This window comes from Pseudophryne corroboree, chromosome 12 (genome assembly GCF_028390025.1).
Source record: "Pseudophryne corroboree isolate aPseCor3 chromosome 12, aPseCor3.hap2, whole genome shotgun sequence".
Lineage (NCBI taxonomy): Eukaryota > Metazoa > Chordata > Amphibia > Anura > Myobatrachidae > Pseudophryne > Pseudophryne corroboree.
This window is the reverse complement of record NC_086455.1, coordinates 78016151-78036999: the sequence shown is the minus strand read 5'-3', so window position 1 is coordinate 78036999 and position 20849 is coordinate 78016151. Positions and strand designations below refer to the sequence as shown.

At 46.8% G+C, this 20849-nt stretch overlaps 1 protein-coding gene and 2 non-coding genes across 5 annotated transcripts in view; 2 read left to right on the top strand and 1 right to left on the bottom strand.

Annotated features, from left to right (window-relative positions):
* The window catches only part of RBM25 (RNA binding motif protein 25), a 228273-nt gene that overhangs the window by 51148 nt on the left and 156276 nt on the right, over positions 1–20849 (top strand). For all 3 annotated transcript variants that reach the window (XM_063947680.1, XM_063947679.1, XM_063947678.1), the window contains exon 3: positions 4160–4209. In XM_063947680.1, coding sequence (XP_063803750.1) covers positions 4160–4209 — 50 coding nt within the window. The remainder of the gene's footprint in view (positions 1–4159; positions 4210–20849) is intronic.
* Positions 14445–14559, bottom strand: LOC134981581 (U5 spliceosomal RNA). Its single transcript, XR_010190707.1, has one exon. It is a non-coding gene; the product is annotated as a U5 spliceosomal RNA (small nuclear RNA).
* LOC134981539 (U2 spliceosomal RNA) lies at positions 18853–19038 on the top strand. Its single transcript, XR_010190676.1, has one exon. It is a non-coding gene; the product is annotated as a U2 spliceosomal RNA (small nuclear RNA).

Here is a 20849-nt window from a genome sequence, read left to right as displayed (position 1 = left end):
AGATAGGCTGGAAATCGCCATCTCAAGGCGGTGCGTTCTTGTGATCCTAGCTGGAGGCGGAGAGATATAGGGGCGTGGTCCGAGATGATAATGTTTTCGATAGATGTGTGAGTGATTTTGGGTAGAAGATTGGTGCCGGTGAAGATGTAGTCGATTCTGGAGTGGGATGAATGAGGGTGGGAGTAAAAGGAATAGTCTTTTTGGGTGGGGTGGAGTATTCTCCACGGGTCTAGGAGGTTTAGTTGGGTACAGAAGGAGGAGAGCAGGTGTGTGTGGGAAGTAGAGGTAGTAACACTTACCCTAGATCTGTCCATGGATGGGTCGACGACCGTGTTAAAGTCCCCGCCAACTATCAAGTTTTGGCCTCCCCAGGTAATAAGGGTCGATAGCAGGTCTGCAAAAAAAGAATCAGGTGAAGTATTTGGTGCATATACGTTGAGGAGAGTGTATGTTGTGTTTTGGATGTTTATATCTAATAATAAAAATCTACCCTCTGGGTCAAGTTGTTTTCTGAGGATTGTGTGCTGTAGGTTGGTATGTATTAGAATCGCTACACCCCTGGCTTTCGTGTGATAGGGAGACGATATGCAACTTCCTATCCACGGGGCACGGAGGGTGTGTCTAGGATCATCTAACCAGTGCGTCTCCTGTAAAAATACAATCTGAGGAGACATACATTTCAAATGAGTCAGCACTTTTTTCCGTTTGACCGGGTGATTAAGGCCCTCTACGTTCCAAGATACCGTGTGGAGTGTTGTGGCCACTGGGTCTACGTCTATAGGAGTTTGTGGGTGGGAGTCGGAGGGCATATTATCCCACTCCCATCGGGAAAAATATCATTAGTAGGGTTGAAAGGATAAGATGGGGTCCCACCCCGACCCAGCGAACGGGGGGGGAGTCTCCCAGTGGGGGGAGGGGGTCCCTACCCAGGCAGGCACAACCAACAAAACATATAAACAATAACATAAGTAGTTTCCAGCTATGGAAACCTAAACAACAGAAAATATACATGGGTGCGGGATATTCGCACTCCGTGTATTCTGCATCTGAGACCCGAAATTAAGGTTCGGATAGTGTTTAGCCATTATTGAAAAGAGTCACGTGATGATCAAGTGGAAGGAAGGGCGAAATGCAGCCTAGCTTCGTCTGGATCTTCAAAGAACTTTGGGCGTCCATCTTCAAAGACTCTGAGGCGTGCTGGATATAGTAGTGCAAATTTGATCTTTGCCTCAAAGAGGTGTTTGCATATGGGGGCAAAGTCTTTGCGTTTCGCCGCCACTACAGCTGAGAAGTCTTGAAAGATGAGAAGGCGTTCTCCGTTGAACGACAGATTGCTTATTTTTCGGTATTGGTCTAGGAGTCTCGTTTTATCTGCGTAATTTAAGATCCTCATGATGACCGGGCGTGGGCGGCCTGATGAGTTTTTCCGTTCCGGGCCTAATCTGTGTGCTCTTTCGATGATCAGAGGAGATCCCTTGAGGTTCATGGACAGTTGTTCTGGGATGGTTAGCGAGAGGAGATCCATGAGTTCGTGGCCTTTTACGGATTCGGGGATACCGATGACTCGTAGGTTGTTTCGTCTGCTACGATTTTCCAGGTCATCGAGTTTATCCGAGAGATCCGCGACTTCGAGTTGTTTCGCCTGTAGGGATCTTTGAGCTTCAGTCAGGTCATCCTCTAGGGCCGAGATCCTTTGCTCTGCCTCATCAAGGCGAGTGGAGTGTTGGGTTAATAGAGTTGATGATGATTCGATAGCCTCCTTTATGCCCGCTAGTTTCTCGTCGAGAAGAGGGCCTAGTACCGCCAGTAGGTCTTTGTTTCATTTTGGGTTGTTTAGCAGGCGGTTTGGATTTGCGGGAGCTTCTGGAATGCGAGCGTGTAGTAGAGTGATCCGAGTCCGATGTGTCTATTTCCGGGGTGTCCTCTCGAGCTTGCTGATCAGTCCCTGCGGGCATTACAGGTAGAGGAATCAAGAATTTTTCCATGCAGGATCGCCCAGAGGAGGGGGTTAAGGCTAAAGACACTAGGTGCTTAGGTAGTAAATGATGTGATGGGTCTCATGTGCTAGGTGGTCATTTATTGCAGGTCTTCATTTAGTGCGTTGCAGGTGTTCATCGACTGTGGCATCTAGCGCACTACTGCAGAGATCAGGGTGGGGGGGGTCACCGGTATCTCTTGATAGATGTTGGGGAGGTTATCAGAGGTAAGGATAAGGGTTGTGGTGGATTTAATGATTTATTTCCACAGCCGCCGTGAAGTTAGGTGTCACTATTCAGGCGTGTTGTAGGGTCTGTGTGCGCCGTCGGTCTTCCCTCGATGCAGCGGATTGGTGTCTGCGGCTTCGGTCTCTCAGAGGTGGGGTGCCGGTGTTGAGTGTCTTGCCTCGGCCTCTAAAAGTTTTCTAGGGCGGCGGGACTTCCGGGTGTCCGATGTGGCAATGGGCAAAGCAAGGCCCCGGTTCTTGTCTGGTCCGCTTTGGGGTCGGGCGCCACCAGCCAGGCGGTCAGCAGGGTCTGTGGATGTTGTTAGGGGGACGCGGTGGTCATCTCCCTAGTTCTCCCTCTGATCCAGCGGGCCGGCGTCCGTGGCCTCGGTCCCACTCTGATAAGGGTGTGAGAGATATTGCCAGGGGTCTCTTCACGGTCTCCCTGAGTCCGGCCGGGAGGTGGGCGTCGGTGGGGTCGCCGGGTGTTCGGCGCGACAGCGACCGAGATGGAGGCCCCGGTTTTTATCTTCACTGGGCCGCGCTCAGCGGGAGCGTCCTTTCTAATCACTGGGGTGTTGTTTGTGGCCCTATCCCTTTCGTGTTGGTGATGGCGCCGAGAGACTTACCGCAGTTCCCGGAGATCTGGTAGGGAGGCGGGTGTCTGCTGAGTCTCCGGACTTCCGGTGCGGCAGCCGCCAAAATCGAGGTCCCGGCTTTCTCCCTGTGACCGGGCCGCAATCCGCGGGAGCGTCCACGGTGCTCCCCGACTCCGCGGTCCTGGTCTAACGAGAGCGGGTGTTGAAGGGGATCTGGCTGGGTATAGGTGTCTCCGGGCCTCCGGTGCGACCCCCGCCAAACTCGAGGTCCCGGCTTTCACCTTGTGTTTAGGCCGTAGTCCGCGGGAGTGCTCCCTGACTCCCCGGTTTAGGTCTGGCGAGAGCGGGGTGTTGAGGGGAGGATTGGTGGGTGAGGGTAATAATAAGGAGCAGGTCTAAGCAGTCCTGGAGGGGTTTTTAGATGTTATAAGGCAGGAGCTCTCTCAGGCTGCGACTGCTCTCCTCCCGTGCCAGGCCACCGAGATGTGCATTATTAACAGAGATTAGCGTTCAGAGGGCCGCCGCTGGAGCGGGTTGCAGAGAGCCGGAGGTTGAGGGTGGTCCGAGCCGGCTTCCAGGTGAGTAGCAGAAGTGGAGGAGATCCCCTCAGCCTTAGTGTGATTAAGGTCGCAGGAGGGGGGGGATGGAGCTGCGTCCAACCCCTCGAGCGTGGCTGGGCCGTCGGCCGTCTGCGGGTGCTGTGGGGTATGGTGCAGGATGAGGGACTGCAGCGGGGAGCAAGGGTCGGTGAAAGCGGCTCACCCCCACGCAGACGGGCACTCCAGGCCGCAGGTCCTCCGCTTCTCCGCCCGGGTCCCGAGGTCCAAGATGGCCGCCGCCGTCAGGGCTCCGTGCCCCCCGCAGCCGCGTCCGCCCGGATTCTTCCTCTTCCCGCAGCACCGCCGATCCCCGGTGCCAGGTAAGGGAGGTCCGGGTGTTTAAAGCAGGGATGGGGGTCCCGTGAGGGCACTCCAGGGGCTCCAAGGGCGGACGCCCTCCACGACGGGTATCGCCGGAAATCGAGGCCCCGGCTTCAGGTGGGTGCGTAGGCCGCAGTCCGCAGAAGCCAGTATACCGGCTTCCCCCCTATTGATTTCTTAAAGTGCCAGGCTCCAGTGGACCCGATCTATACCCCACGGTGGTAATACTATTCCCCAGTAGCCACTACGGACTACAACAAAAGGAAGGTATTAAATTCCTATTATAACCTGCAAACTATAAACTGCAGCTTACAATATATCATAACAGTAATAGTTGGATTACCTAGGTTTTTGTGGCATTGATCATTTTTTCTTAAGTTTATATAAAGTTCCCAAAATGTAGACAAAATGTAAAATATATGCATTTACTTTCTTAGGGACTCCAATGATTCCTGTACCAATGAGTTTAATGGCTCCCGGACCAACTGTAAGTGCTAATTTCACACATCAGGTTGTTCAATAATTTGTCTTAAAATGTTGGGCTACAGTCATTTCAACTGCATAATTTTTTTTTCTAATATTCAAAATGTATCTATGCTTAACTGTATATGTGTGTGTGTGTATATGTGTATATGTGTATATGTGTGTGTATGTATGTATGTATGTATGTATGTATATGTATATATATATATATATATATATATATATATATATATATATATATATATATATATATATAATTATAATATATACGGATAACCTATCTCTAAGCGACCACTGGTGACATATATACATAAGTAGTCTGCTCATTTAAAAAAAGATATAAGGTTTTATTACAATAATAGCACTAAAATTCAATACAGAGATATAAAAGGAATAAAATTTCAAAATCTATGTGAGGAGATAAAGACCTAATATTGCTAAAAAAAAAACAATATAGCGGTCATATAAAAAGTGTATATGTGCTGGATAAGGAGGAATATTAAAAAAGCTTAACTGAAGATGAGTAGATCAGGTATCATCCAACGCGTTTCGTCTGGTCAGACTTCATCAACGGGTGGTGTGAGAGTGGGACAGTACCTCTATATATACCCAGCCTAATGTGGGAATTGATTAACTACATCACTTCCTGTAATGAATACAATAAAATGCTTGGGGTGGCAAATCTCCAAAAAGATCTAAATGTGCAGCAGTAAATGGTGAGCTGAACCACTAGGTTTATATTATAAAACAAATGCAATACAGTGTTTTAAATGTCTAAAAACGCTGTAAGTCGCGGACTTCCTGTCCTGGCCACGTTTGACGGCATTTCCGCCCCATTTACGGTGTCCGGAGAACCGCAATGCGCATGCGTCGGCTCTGGCGGTAGCGATTCAGGCTTTGCTCATGGTTGCTTGGTTACATCAATGGATTCCCATCTACGGTGGCCATCTTTGTGGAGTCTAGTAACTGCAGACAGTTCTGTGTAGTGCAATATAGTAGCAGCGGCCATATTGTAGCGGAATTTTGTTCATTTTAAGAATACACATTTCCACAGATGTTTGTCTCCGTCCTGTTTAGTAAGGAGACACTTTGAGAATGTTCCTGGATGCAGATATAATTTGTTATATCCTAACAAATTAGGAGATATACTTAAAATTATATTAATGGATATGCTTAACTAATTGTAGGTAATGTCATAATCTTAGCGATACATAAGTTAATGATATATATGATACTTTTGTGTATATATTTTTATTATATATTATGTTAGACATTTAAATCACTGTATTGCATTTGTTTTATAATATAAACCTAGTGGTTCAGCTCACCATTTACTGCTGCACATTTAGATCCTTTTTAAATTAGAGATTTGCCACCCCAAGCATTTTATTGTATTCATTACAGGAAGTGATGTAGTTAATCAATTCCCACATTAGGCTGGGTATATATAGAGGTACTGTCCCACTCTCACACCACCCGTTGATGAAGTCTGACCAGACGTAACGCGTTCGGTGATACCTGATCTACTCTTCCTCTTTCAATAAGCTTTTTTTTAATATTGTTCCTTATCCCGCACATATACACTTTTTATATGACCGCTATATTGTTTTTATAAGCAATTTTAGGTCTTTACATCCTCACGTAGATTTTTTACTTTTATTACTTTTATATCTCTCTATTGAATTTTAGTGCTATTATTGTAATAAAACCTTATATCTTTTTTAAATGAGCACGCAGTCTACGTATGTATATATGTCACCAGTGGTCGCTTTGAAATATCTTATCCGTTTTTTCTGTTTAATTCTTTACCTAGCACACATACCAGTGCTAATTTTATTTAAGATACAGCTGACGCCCTCTATATACAAGGGAGTGACAACATAGAGAGACTGCATGCATGGACACATAGCAAGTTTCTGACATTAGTGTTTATACGGAGGGTTGCATAGTGACGCTGGTAGTCTTCTATCTATCTCTATCTATAAATATATATATATCTATAAATCTCTCTCTCTCTCTCTCTCTCTCTATATATATATATATATATATATATATATATATATATATATATATCTATATATATATATATATATATATATATATATATATATATATATATATATAATTATAGTGTGTGTGTGCAATCCACGTAAAGTTGTCAGATCCCTTTTTAATAACTAAAGCATTCAATAGACTTGCAATCTTCGTTGACTGATTAAATCCTGCACTGCTTTTTTCTGTGTCTTCTCCAAGTGGCATTCCATCCACCCATGTGTCCCTCCATCCACCCATATCCCTCTTCCTCCTACTTCTCTCTATCGTCCATGTGGGGGACGCTGCGCACTTACACTTGGGTTAGAGTGTGTGAGTATGGAGTTTGGCACAAACTATGAAAAGAACGAACTCCTCTCCCTCTAACCCCTCCCATCAACTCCCTCTTCACAGGAAGTACTCCTCAGTTTTAGTTTTGTGCCTTGGAGTGAAGGCACACGTTTTTTTTTCTTTTGCTCCTAGCTTTAAGTTAGGTTTTATTTCTAATTGTTTTCTTGTTTGGTGTTTAGTCCCTAATGTTGGCAACAAACACATCCAGAGTGAGAATAGTTAGGTTAGAAGAGCTTCTGTGAGCTCTATTTCTCTGACGTCCTAGTGGATGCTGGGGACTCCGTAAGGACCATGGGGAATAGCGGCTCCGCAGGAGACTGGGCACAACTAAGAAAGATTTAGGACTACCTGGTGTGCACTGGCTCCTCCCTCTATGCCCCTCCTCCAGACCTCAGTTAGAATTTTGTGCCCGGCCGAGCTGGTTGCACACTAGGGGCTCTCCTGAGCTCTTAGAAAAGAAAGTATATTTAGGTTTTTTATTTTCAGTGAGATCTGCTGGCAACAGACTCACTGCTACGAGGGACTGAGGGGAGAAGAAGCGAACCTACCTGCTTGCAGCTAGCTTGGGCTTCTTAGGCTACTGGACACCATTAGCTCCAGAGGGATCGAACACAGGCCCAGCCTCTGTCGTCCGGTCCCGGAGCCGCGCCGCCGTCCCCCTTGCAGAGCCAGAAGCAAGAAGAACGTCCAGGAAATCGGCGGCTGAAGACTCCGGTCTTCATTAAGGTAGCGCACAGCACTGCAGCTGTGCGCCATTGCTCCCCATGCACACCACACACTCCGGTCACTGATGGGTGCTGGGGGGGTGGGGGGCGCCCTGGGCTGCAATAAGAGTACCTTAGCTTGGCAAAAAAACACATAATATAGTCAGTAAGACTATATATGTGTAAAATCCCCTGCCAAAAATATCCTGAAAAAAGCGGGAGAAGTCCGCCGAGAAGGGGGCGGGGCTATCTCCCTCAGCACACTGGCGCCATTTCCTCTCACAGCTCCGCTGGAAGGACGCTCCCAAGGCTCTCCCCTGCAGTTTCCAGGCTCAATAGGGTAAAAAAGAGAGGGGGGGCACTAAATTTAGGCGCAAACTGTGTATTATAGCAGCTATAGGGGAAAAATCACTGTGTGTAGTGTGTATCCCTGCATTATATAGCGCTCTGGTGTGTGCTGGCATACTCTCTCTCTGTCTCCCCAAAGGACTTTGTGGGGTCCTGTTCTCAGTCAGAGCATTCCCTGTGTGTGTGCGGTGTGTCGGTACGGCTGTGTCGACATGTTTGATGAGGAGGCTTATGTGGAGGCGGAGCAGATGCCGATAAATGTGATGTCACCCCCTGCGGGGTCGACACCTGAATGGATGGACATGTGGAAGGAATTACGCGACAGTGTCAACTCCTTACATAAAAGGTTTGACGACATAGCAGATGGTGGGACAGCCGGCTTCTCAGCCCGTGCCTGCCCAGGCGTCTCAAAAGCCATCAGGGGCTCTAAAACGCCCACTACCTCAGATGGCAGACACAGATGTCGACGCGGATACTGACTCCAGTGTCGACGACGATGAGACTAGTGTACATTCCAATAGAGCTACTCGTTATATGATTACGGCAATGAAAAATGTGTTGCACATTTCTGATATTACCCCAGGTACCACAAAAAAGGGTATTATGTTTGGGGAGAAAAAGCTACCAGTGGTTTTTCCCCCATCTGATGAATTAAATGAAGTGTGTGAAGAAGCGTGGGCTTCCCCCGATAAGAAACTGGTAATTTCTAAAAAGTTACTAATGGCGTACCCTTTCCCGCCAGAGGACAGGTCACGTTGGGAGACATCCCCTAGGGTGGATAAAGCGCTCACATGTCTGTCAAAAAAGGTGGCACTACCGTCTCTGGACACGGCCGCCCTAAAGGAGCCTGCGGATAGAAAGCAGGAGGCTAGCCTGAATTCTGTATATACACACTCAGGAATTATACTGAGACCGGCTATTGCTTCAGCATGGATGTGCAGTGCTGCAGCTGCGTGGTTAGATTCCCTGTCGGAAAACATTGATACCCTAGACAGGGACACTATATTGCTAACCGTAGAGCATATTAAAGACGCTGTCTTATACATGAGAGATGCACAGAGGGATATTTGCCGGCTGGCATCTAAAATAAACGCAATGTCCATTTCTGCCAGGAGAGGATTGTGGACTCGGCAGTGGACAGGAGATACAGATTCTAAAAGGCACATGGAAGTTTTGCCTTACAAGGGTGAGGAGGAGTTTGGGGATGGTCTCTCGGACCTCGTTTCCACAGCGACAGCTGGGAAGTCAGCGTTTTTACCCCATGTTCCCTCACAGCCAAAGAAAGCACCGTATTATCAGGTACAGTCCTTTCGGCCCCAGAAAGGCAAGCGGGTTAGAGGCGCGTCCTTTCTGCCCAGAGGCAGAGGTAGAGGGAAAAAGCTGCAACATACAGCCAGTTCCCAGGAACAAAAGTCCTCCCCCGCTTCCTCTAAGTCCACCGCATGACGCTGGGGCTCCACAGGCGGAGCCAGGTACAGTGGGGGCCCGTCTCAAGAACTTCAGCGACCTGTGGGCTCGCTCACGGGTGAATCCCTGGATTCTACAAGTAGTATCTCAGGGGTACAAGCTGGAATTCGAGACGTCTCCCCCTCGCCGTTTCCTCAAATCAGCCTTGCCGACAGCTCCCCCGGACAGGGAGGCAGTGCTGGAGGCGATTCACAAGCTGTATTCTCAGCAGGTGATAATCAAGGTACTCCTCCTTCAACAAGGACGGGGTTACTATTCCACAATGTTTGTGGTACCGAAACCGGACGGTTCGGTGAGACCCATTTTAAATTTAAAATCCTTGAACACTTATATAAGAAGGTTCAAGTTCAAGATGGAATCGCTCAGGGCGGTGATTGCAAGCCTGGACGAGGGGGATTACATGGTATCACTGGACATCAAGGATGCTTACCTACATGTCCCCATTTACCTACCTCACCAGGTGTACCTCCGTTTTGTGGTACAGGACTGCCATTACTAATTCCAGACCTTGCCGTTTGGTTTGTCCACGGCACCGAGGGTATTTACCAAGGTAATGGCCGAAATGATGATACTCCTTCGAAAGAAGGGAGTTTTAATTATCCCGTACTTGGACGATCTCCTGATAAAGGCGAGGTCCAGGGAGCAGTTGTTAGTCGGGGTAGCACTATCTCGGGAGGTGCTACAACAGCACGGCTGGATTCTAAATATTCCAAAGTCACAGCTGGTCCCTACGACACGTCTACTGTTCCTGGGGATGGTTCTGGACACAGAACAGAAAAAAGTGTTTCTCCCGGAGGAGAAAGGAGCTGTCATCTCTAGTTAGAGGCCTCCTAAAACCAAAACAGGTGTCGGTGCATCACTGCACGCGGATCCTGGGAAAGATGGTAGCTTCCTACGAAGCAATTCCATTCGGCAGGTTCCATGCATGAACCTTTCAGTGGGACCTGTTGGACAAGTGGTCCGGATCGCATCTTCAGATGCATCGGCTGATAACCCTGTCTCCAAGGACCAGGGTGTCTCTGCTGTGGTGGCTGCAAAGTGCTCATCTTCAGGAGGGCCGCAGATTCGGCATACAGGACTGGGTCCTGGTGACCACGGATGCCAGCCTTCGAGGCTGGGGGGCAGTCACACAGGGAAGAAACTTCCAAGGACTATGGTCAAGTCAGGAGACTTCCCTACACATAAATATTCTGGAACTGAGGGCCATTTACAATGCCCTAAGTCAGGCAAAACCCCTGCTTCAAAACCAGCCGGTACTGATCCAGTCAGACAACATCACGGCAGTCGCCCATGTAAACCGACAGGGCGGCACGAGAAGCAGGACGGCGATGGCAGAAGCCACAAGGATTCTCCGATGGGCGGAAAATCACGTGTTAGCACTGTCAGCAGTGTTCATTCCGGGAGTGGACAACTGGGAAGCAGACTTCCTCAGCAGGCACGACCTCCACCCGGGAGAGTGGGGACTTCATCCAGAAGTCTTCCAACTGATTGTAAACCGTTGGGAAAGGCCACAGGTGGACATGATGGCGTCCCGCTTAAACAAAAAGCTAGAAAGATATTGCACCAGGTCAAGAGACCCGCAGGCGATAGCTGTGGACGCTCTAGTGACACCGTGGGTGTACCGGTCGGTTTGTGTTCCCTCCTCTTCCTCTCATACCAAAGGTACTGAGGATAATAAGGAGAAGAGGAGTAAGAACTATACTCATTGTTCCGGATTGGCCAAGAAGAGATTGGTACCCGGAACTTCAGGAAATGATCTCAGAGGACCCATGGCCTCTGCCGCTCAGACAGGACCTGCTGCTGCAGGGGCCCTGTCTGTTCCAAGACTTACCGCGGCTGCGTTTGACGGCATGGCGGTTGAACACCGGATCCTGAAGGAAAAGGGTATTCCGGAGGAAGTCATTCCTACGCTGATTAAAGCTAGGAAGGAAGTACCCGCAAACCATTATCACCGCATATGGCGAAAAATATGTTGCGTGGTGTGAGGCCAGGAAGGCCCCAACGGAGGAATTTCAGCTGGGCCGTTTCCTGCACTTCCTACAGTCAGGGGTGACTATGGGCCTAAAATTGGGTTCCATTAAGGTCCAGATTTCGGCTCTATCGATTTTCTTCCAGAGAGAACTGGCTTCACTGCCTGAAGTTCAGACTTTTGTTAAGGGAGTGCTGTATATTCAGCCCCCTTTTTTGCCTCCAGTGGCACCTTGGGATCTCAACGTGGTGTTGGATTTCCTTAAGTCACATTGGTTTGAGCCACTAAAAACCGTGGAATTGAAGTATCTCACGTGGAAAGTGGTCATGTTGTTGGCCTTGGCTTCGGCCAGGCGTGTATCAGAATTGGCGGCTTTGTCATGTAAAAGCCCTTATCTGATTTTCCATATGGATAGGGCAGAATTGAGGACTCGTCCCCAATTTCTCCGTAAGGTGGTATCAGCTTTTCATCTGAACCAGCCTATCGTGGTGCCTGCGGCTACTAAAGACTTGGAGGCTTCCAAGTTGTTGGACGTAGTCAGGGCCCTGAAAATTTATGTTTCCAGGACAGCTGGAGTCAGAAAGACTGACTCGCTATTTATCCTGTATGCGCCCCACAAGGTGGGTGCACCTGCTTCAAAGCAGACTATTGCTCGCTGGATCTGTAGTACGATTCAGCTTGCACATTCTGCAGCTGGACTGCCGCATCCTAAATCGGTAAAAGCCCATTCCACGAGGAAGGTGGGCTCTTCTTGGGCGGCTGCCCGAGGGGTCTCGGCTCTTCAACTTTGCCGAGCAGCTACTTGGTCGGGGTCAAACACGTTTGCTAAATTCTACAAGTTTGACACCCTTGCTGAGGAGGACCTAGAGTTTGCCCATTCGGTGCTGCAGAGTCATCCGCACTCTCCCGCCCGTTTGGGAGCTTTGGTATAATCCCCATGGTCCTTACGGAGTCCCAGCATCCACTTAGGACGTCAGAGAAAATAAGAATTTACTCACCGGTAATTCTATTTCTCGTAGTCCGTAGTGGATGCTGGGCGCCCATCCCAAGTGCGGATTGTCTGCAATACTTGTATATAGTTATTGTTTAACTAAAGGGTTATTGTTGAGCCATCTGTTGAGAGGGTCTGTTGTTATCATACTGTTAACTGGGTATTGTATCACGAGTTATACGGTGTGATTGGTGTGGCTGGTATGAGTCTTACCCGGGATTTAAAAATAGGATTTTGGTACTTACCAGGTAAATCCTTTTCTTTGAATCCATAGGGGGCACTGGAGTACTCTTGGGATATGGACGGGCGTAGCCGAACAAGGGCACTGAATATTTAAATTTAGGACCCTCCCCCCCCTCCATATCCCCGAGTACCTCAGTGTACGACCTCAGTGTTTTTTACTGAGCGAACAGGAACGATATAGAGAGGTTGACAATGGAGAATACCTATAACATAACGGACAACACAATGTTGACCCATAACCTTACTGTCAACTAAACAGTTGACACCATAACCGATAGAACTTTATAATTTGAACCAATCGGTGAAAATGTGTTACCATAAGCTCCTTTGAGCTTAATATCAATGAAGTAAAACTTGTTACCCTAAGCTCCCTTGAGCTTAACACAACCCAGGTAAAACTGCTCTGGGTGGGCGTCCAGTGCCCCCTATGGATTCAAAGAAAAGGATTTACCTGGTAAGTACCAAAATCCTATTTTCTTTATCATCCACTAGGGGTCACTGGAGTACTCTTGGGACGTACCAAAGCTTCCCTCGTGGGCGGGAGAGCTGTTTGATACTTGTAACAGTAGGCAGCCCAAAGCTAAATGCTGATGGCGCCACCATTTATAACGTGTAAACGTGCACAAACATGGTGCACATGAAGGCTATATAGCCGCGTTTTAGACACTCCACGACCCACTGGGTCTGACATTCCCACAGAACCTGTGGCATGAGCTATTACTGACGTAGGCGATTGTAACTTAGCCTTAAAGTAAACCTGACTTGTAGTCATTATTATTACCCAACTGGATAATGTCTGCTAAGAAACTGGCTAACCCCCGTTGGCAGTATCATAGAGAACAAACAACGTATTTATATCACATACTGTTGACGTTCGGGACATATATAAACGCGTAATGCGTGTACCACATTCAGAATTCTAGAATGTGCTGTCCACACAGGAACCCCTATTGGTATATTGATGTGAAGAATACGAAAGCGTGATTCGTCCGAAGATCTGCTTTGTCATGAGAAAACTCAAATACGGTGGCTTGGAATACAAGGCACCCAAATATGAAAACAAAACCCTTGCCGAAGCCAAGGCTATAAGAAAATTGTTTTCCAAAGTGAGAAACTTAATTCCCATTTGTTGAAAGGGTTCAAAATATGAAAACTGTAAGAAATCTGAACCCAACTTCAAGTCGCCTGGCGCTGTAGGTGGGATAAATAGAGTGTGAACTTTGATGACACCTTGTAGAAAGATGTGTACAGACGCCAATAGAGGCAAACGTCTTTGAAAATAAGTTTACCACACAGATACCTGCACTCTTCGTGCAGATCAACGCAGTTTTCCATCCCACCCCGTTTAACAGAATACGGGTTACTTGAAGGATGATGTTGGAAACTTCTGAGGTTTACAACCTATGTAAGCACACGAAATTTTGTAAAAATGAGCTGCCTTAAACGGCTTACTATTTCGTAACATGGTTAGTATAACCGATACTGTAATGCTCAATTTCTTAAGAGGGCGGTCTGCACCCTCACCCCGTCAACCGCAGCTGCGGTACCTAGATAATAGGTACATAGGTAACTATGGGTAAACTAACGTTCCCTGATGTAACAGGTTGGACGTATTATGAGCGGGCCAAGATCGTGTGCAAGTATTCCTTGAAAATTCGAGAAGCAAACTTCTCCGAAACCCATGAGCTACCACCAGTATGACTGTGACAACTGTCTTATGAGCCGTTTTGACAACAGAGAGAGCAGCGGAAACTGGTGGAGCCAGATACACGATGATGAATGACCACATGAATGTGAGAGACTCCACCGCCACTGCCCTTGTGATCTGTTTTGTACACATACTGAGCTTTTGTAATTGTGGCGAGATGCCATCATGTATACTTGAGGGTAACCCCCTTCTGTGGACTCACCTATGAAACACCTCTGGATTTAATGTCCAGTTTTCAGGATCCAAATTCTGACGGGTGAGATCCTCTGTCTAACAGATGTCCACTCACGTAATGATCTCTTGACATTTTCACATAATGGTGTTCTGAGCCATTGAGGATTTGAGTCACATGCCGCATTGCCATGCGGCTTCTTGGTTCTCACTGGTTGTTGTGTATGCAACTGCCGTTGCCTTGTTTGACTGCTTAAGGCCAGCGTGAGACAGGCATCAAACATTTACCTGAAACTCATGGTTGTTCCTCTCCACAGAAATCTTTAGTAAAAGGCGAAAGATTTATTCGTTCTGAAGAGAAAATAGAGTATATACCTGGTCAGACTGAAAGCGAATCATGTATTGCATTGTAAAATGCACAGAGTTCTAGGACCTTTATCGACAGCAATCTGTCGTGTTTTAGAACCTTTGTCGCTGATTTTAACTACAAATCCTGACCCTCTGCGACTGTCGTCCAGAGTATATGCACCCTTTTCCCTCTGTGGGAAACGCGAGTGAAGGGTGGTGAACTAAATTGAAAACACATCTTTATTCTTAATAGGTGAATACACCAATGTACCGCTAGTGTGCGTGTTTTGCACTAATTACTAGACGTACATTTGTTATTGCTGGTGTAGTAGGTAAAAGTCTTTGATTTACCGTATTTATCATCTTACCTAGGCATTGACATCGTTTAGACGGAATTAGATGCGATTGTTTTCGAACTTGATCTGCTACCGCAGTATACCTTAGTAGCGCAAGTTAGAGGAACTTTGTTGAGACAGAGTTCTTATGTGAGATGAGCTATCATCCCAACATCACTTTGGTAAATACCCAAAGCGATAAGCAACGGTAGATATGAAATGGTTAATGGTTGTGGCGATTTGCAAACGCTAGAACCTGTGATGAACATACCGGACTGGGTAAATACGCATTGTCAAGATCAAATGCAATTATGCAAATTTTGTGGCTCCAATAAGCAAATACTAACCGCAGAAAATCCATTTTCTACTGTAGTAAATGACTTTTGATATTGCGACAGAGCTGTTTGGTCTTGCTAAAACAGAGGTGAATAAATAACTCTGACTCTGTTGGCGTACTACTGCCTGGTTTATAAACCAGCAAAGACTAAATGACAACCTGCCAAACCGTTCGACAGAGGCAGTTTTGTACTTTAAGCTGTAAATAGCTGAGACATGTATGAGTTGAAGTCCTGAAACCTCGCAAATGTAACATGTAAAGACGCGCTTCCACAATTGTAAAAGAGGTCATTAAACCACTGGCTTGCTGACTGTAACGTCCTGTCGTTACAAGGCGTGACTGTTTCTTATAAAGGAATAAAACGCCGTTACAAGTATTGTATGCGCTAATGGCAGAATATCCTAAAGGGATAAAATGGCGTTACACATATATCAAATTTAGGAGCAAACAAGCTCTGGTCTTGTCGCACTTAACTAGCGACAATGAAAATAACCGGCGTTAGCAGAAGCTTTACAGATATACTTTGCAGCTTCTTTTAACAGTGATCGGCATGGTTCCATACATAGATTCTAGTGACCCAAATGTATCTGTGGTTTTTATAATGTTTTCCAAAACCCCGCACTATCTGAATGCTGGACTAATGTACACTTCTCACTTGTAGTTATCGGTGTGAGATTTGACATAGAATCGTGCATTAAATTATAAGACTAGTGAAATAAACACTCTGGTACCCAAAGGAAAATTGTCACTTTGGAAAGACTGTCTTTTGTTAGCGCTGGCGGAGTTATTCTGAGACTCCGATTACCGCTGTTTTAATTTGAATTGCCAATGTTAACATTTTTAGTCTGCACTAGAGCCTTATTTGCTATGTAGACAGACATCATAATAGGCAACAGACAGACACTTGCACGCCTTAATAACATTATTATATGGCATATATCTCTATATATATATTGCTGAACAGCATATTTATTAGGAAACTAAATTGTTCTTTATGTGAAAAGCAGTTCACATGGGCATGAAACCCGAACCAAATTCCTACTAACACCCCTGCGCCTTCTGGTGGCTTAACGATGTAGGGCAGGAATGTTCTAGAATTATCCTGAAGTAAAAATTCCCACTAACACCCCTGCGCCTCCTTGTGGATTAGAGGTGTATGGTCTAGAATTATAACTGGAAAACCAGCAATGATTAAAATGGCCGTCATGCCATGCTTTCACAGAAAATCACAGTACAGTTTACCTGCTGCAGTTTTAATATATATAGGCTTAATAGCCTATTATACAGTTACTATGCTTATATACAGTTATAACCCAGTTGTAGGATACAGTAAAATATATGCATTTAGTCAAATAATGAGCACTGCCTGCAGTGTATTTATTTTGCAACCTTAACCAAAAATAACAGAAAACTTGGTTAAACGTGCAATAGGTTATGCCACTGATAACCTATTGCCAGCCAAAGCCTCATATATATATTATATATATATACAAAGTGTTTACACATATAATCAGTTCATACTGATATTATAGACAGTTATGCCAGCAAAAGCTTTATTATATATTATATATATATAAAACGTGCTGTATATCACAGTACACAGTGTACATTGTTTAAAGTGCTGCGCTGCTTGAACCCATGCAGCCTTTGCTGCTGCTATGGGTATTATTCCCCCTCCCCCCCCCCCCCCCCCCTGCATCCCCATGTTACCTGCAGCGTACGGGGATCGGGTGCAGGGAGAGCAGGAGAGCCTGTATCTAGCGCCGGGGAGCCGACCGGAAGCTCCTTCTTTCAGCAGTACACAGTCTCCCTGTGTCTGCGGTGTTTCACTGGGAGAGTGGCCGGCGTCCTTGAGTGACGTGCGGCCGCTCTTTAGTACACAGGAGAGTGTCGGCGGCGTGCCGGGCCATCCGAGCAGTGAGAGCGGCCGGCGTCTGAGTGACGTGCGGCCGCTCTGTTTAGATGAGCGCCCGGAGAGTGCGGCATAGCGGTGCCGCATCAGAGCAGTGAGAGCGCCCGGAGAGTGCGGCATAGCGGTGCCGCATCAGAGCAGTGAGAGCGGCCGGCGTCTGAGTGACGTGCGGCCGCTCTGCTTAGTTCAGCCAAGGAGTCGGCGCTGCGTAGTGGTGGCGGGCCCTCAGAGCAGTGAGAGCGGCCGGCGTCTGAGTGACGTGCGGCCGCTCTGCGCGTATAATGTAAGGAGAACCTTTCTCATTCTAACCACTATCAGGTGGAACTTCATTGCTTCAGCGGGACCCGTCAGCGGCGCCCTGTACAGTTAACACTCACACAGCAGGGCGGCAGCGTGAGCTGACCGCCCTGACCCCCTCACCATACCTTGTAGTGTCGTACTTCTGTAAGCTCCGTCCAGATTGTGACGGGGCTTCCATCCTGGCTGTGACGGGGCTTCTTACTGTAAGCACCGTCCAGTTTTCAGCTCTCCTCCTGGCTGTGACGGGCTTGTAATCTCCGTCCAGTTGCAGTAGGAGACATCTGCCTGTGGCTGTGAGGGTGCTCTTTGTGAGGACCGACACGCCATGCGCTGCCTTGTAGCGCCTGTGGCTGTGAGGGTGCTCTTTGTGAGGACCGACACGCCATTCGCTGCCCATGCAGCGGCACTATCCCGGACCCATGTTTTTCCAGAAACTGGGAAGGGATGTGCTAAGTGTAAAAATAAAAAGTAAAAATTTAAAAATAAAAATCCAAGTGTGGATATACCACAAGCCTTGTTCGTGCTGTGAGCACCGAAAAAACACTGAGGTCGTACACTGAGGTACTCGGGGATATGGAGGGGGGGGAGGGTCCTAAATTTAAATATTCAGTGCCCTTGTTCGGCTACGCCCGTCCATATCCCAAGAGTACTCCAGTGACCCCTAGTGGATGATAAAGAAATCCTTCCTTATTGTGTCCGCTCTTCCGGGGACAGTATCCTAACTGAAGTCTGGAGGAGGGTCATAGTGGGAGGAGCCAGTGCACACCAGCTAGTCTAAAGCTTTCTTTTAGTTGTGCCCAGTCTCCTTCGGAGCAGCTATTCCCCATGGTCCTTACGGAGTCCCAGCATCCACTACGGACTGCGAGAAATAGAATTACCGGTGAGTAAATTCTTATTTATCTTTATTGTGTCGATTTGCTGTTTGTTTTGGCGCCCTCAAACCAGTTTAAACTGCCTCACCCGATTAGGCCCTACCCCCAGCAGCACTGCAGGAAGCTCCTGATCACATGTCAGCAGCTCAGAATGAGAGAGAGGGGGAGCACTGTCATTATTTGCATTGAGATAGTGGGACTATTGCTGATCAGTAACAAGCCCACAGGGTGGTAACTTTACAAGTGATTTGCCTATAGTATAATATACACAATAGCAAGTATTCTGGGACTATTGCAGGTTTCTGTACTTAGCCCAGCAACTATGCCAAATAAACACATGATATTTGCTTGTTGGAATATCCTACATGTGTTGTCATGCACAAACAATGCCCTCTCCTCACAAATTACGGGCACTACAGTAAATATAGTGGCTATTACTGTGTTCAGCATTTAGTTCTCCAAATTGGTGTTATAGCTTAATTCAATAGCTGGTATAGTGGAACTTTTACTGCCGCTATACGTAGCCAACCAACTGCATCAAATATGCAAGTGATATTTGCTTATTATCTCAGCCTTTTAGCAAAGTTCAGGTGTAATATCAGTTTTTTTCAGTTTAATATCTGATACGCTCCCTATTTAGGGATCATATATTACATGAATTTTTAGTAAGATAGAAGAGGAGCTTGCTCTGTCCACTTTATACATTGACCTGGTATTGCAGTGCGTCCAGGACCAGTACACAAATACCGGTATTGTCAGTCTGCCTTTGCTTGTACTGTGACAAGGGACTGGTACTCTGTTTATTACTTAGCCCACAAACCTTGGTAAAATGTTAATGGCTGAGTTAATGTTAAATACTCTGTGGGCAATACTTTCATCTAAAGCAGTGGTTGTTGGTAGTCTGTTTTCCTTTCGTTATTTCTATGTCAAGCACAAGACAGACTATTTATTTTTTTCTTGTGCACCATGTACCTATAAATTGCCAAAATGGCTGCACAGAGCTAAACTCTCCTTACACAGCTTATACTGTGCAGTGAGCCAGGTCCTTGCCAGACACTATAGCTCAGTTACTTCAAAGGACAATCATTTGTCCTAGATGTTATGGTCACTTCTAAGGCAGGTCTTAATTTCTTCTTCATCCACTAGGGGTCACTGGAGTACTCTTGGGATATGGACGGCGTAGCAGAACAAAGGCACTGAATATTTAAATTTAGAACTCTCCACCCCTCCATATCCCAGAGTACCTCAGTGTACGAACCCAGTGTTTTTTCTGTGCTCAAAGCACTAACATCGGCTTGTGGGATTCCCACACTTGTTGGAAGATTTTTATTAATTTTTCATTTTTTTTTATTTTATTTATTTATTTTTAATAGCACATCCCTTCCCAGTTTCAAGAAAAACATGGGTCCGGGATAGTGTCGCTGCACGGGCAGCGCATGGCGTGTCGGTCCTCACAAAGAGCACCCTCACAGCCACACGCAGTTCACTACCTGCTGTAGCACGGAGCTTGCAGATAGAAGCCCGTCACAGCCATGAACTGCTGCCTGAGCTGGACGGAGCTTACAGGAAGAAGCCCCGTCGCAGCCATGATCTACTCCAGATGACTTAGAGGACTGGACGGAGCTTACACAAAGAAGCTCCGTCGCAGCCAGGACTACAGAGCTGGACGGAGCTTACACAGAAGAAGCCCGTCACAGCCATGATTTACAAGACAGCTGGACGAGCTTACACATAAGAAGCCCGTCGCAGCCATTATCAGGAGACAAGCAAGGTAGGCTGGGGAACGGGGCGGTCAGCGCAGGCTGCCGCCCCGCTATGTTGGGGTTAATACCTGCTTCCGCTCTTCCGCCCGCAAGCCCCAGCCGCTATGTCTGCAGGCCGCCCGTCCCAGCGCTCGGTCCGGCCGCCCAGCTCCGTCCGGCCGCCAGCGCCATACGGCCGCAGACGCTCCCTCAGTCTCAGTACAGAGACGGGGACCGCCGCTCCGTCCGGCCGCCCAGCAGCCATCCACCCACATGTGCCAGCGCTATGAGGCTGCAGGCTTCCGGCAGGACACAGCGTTACAAGGCACGGTGGAATTCTGGCGGATTAATTATATAAACAGCAGCACAGTGTATAGGCAGCTATATATATGTGACAGGTATTTATAATGTATTGTTACCTGTCCTGGGAGTAATAGGCTATTGAGCCTATATTACTGTCTGTGAGTTTCACAGTATAATAGGCTATTGAGCCTATATTAATGGCTGTTATTATCACTGTATAATAGGTTATTCAGCCTATATATTAATGTTGGTGGTTATCACTGTATAATAGGCTATTGAGCCTATATTAAGTCTGTGATTATCACTGTATAATAGGCTATTCAGCTTATGTAAATGCTGTATAAATATATTAATGTCTGTAATTATCATAGGCTATTGAGCCTATATATATATATATATATATATATATATATATATATTTATTTATTAATAGAGCATGTGTTGTACCCAGCCTGTGATTATACTGTATAATAGGCTAGATTACACGGAAACATTTGTCACTTGTTCTGTGA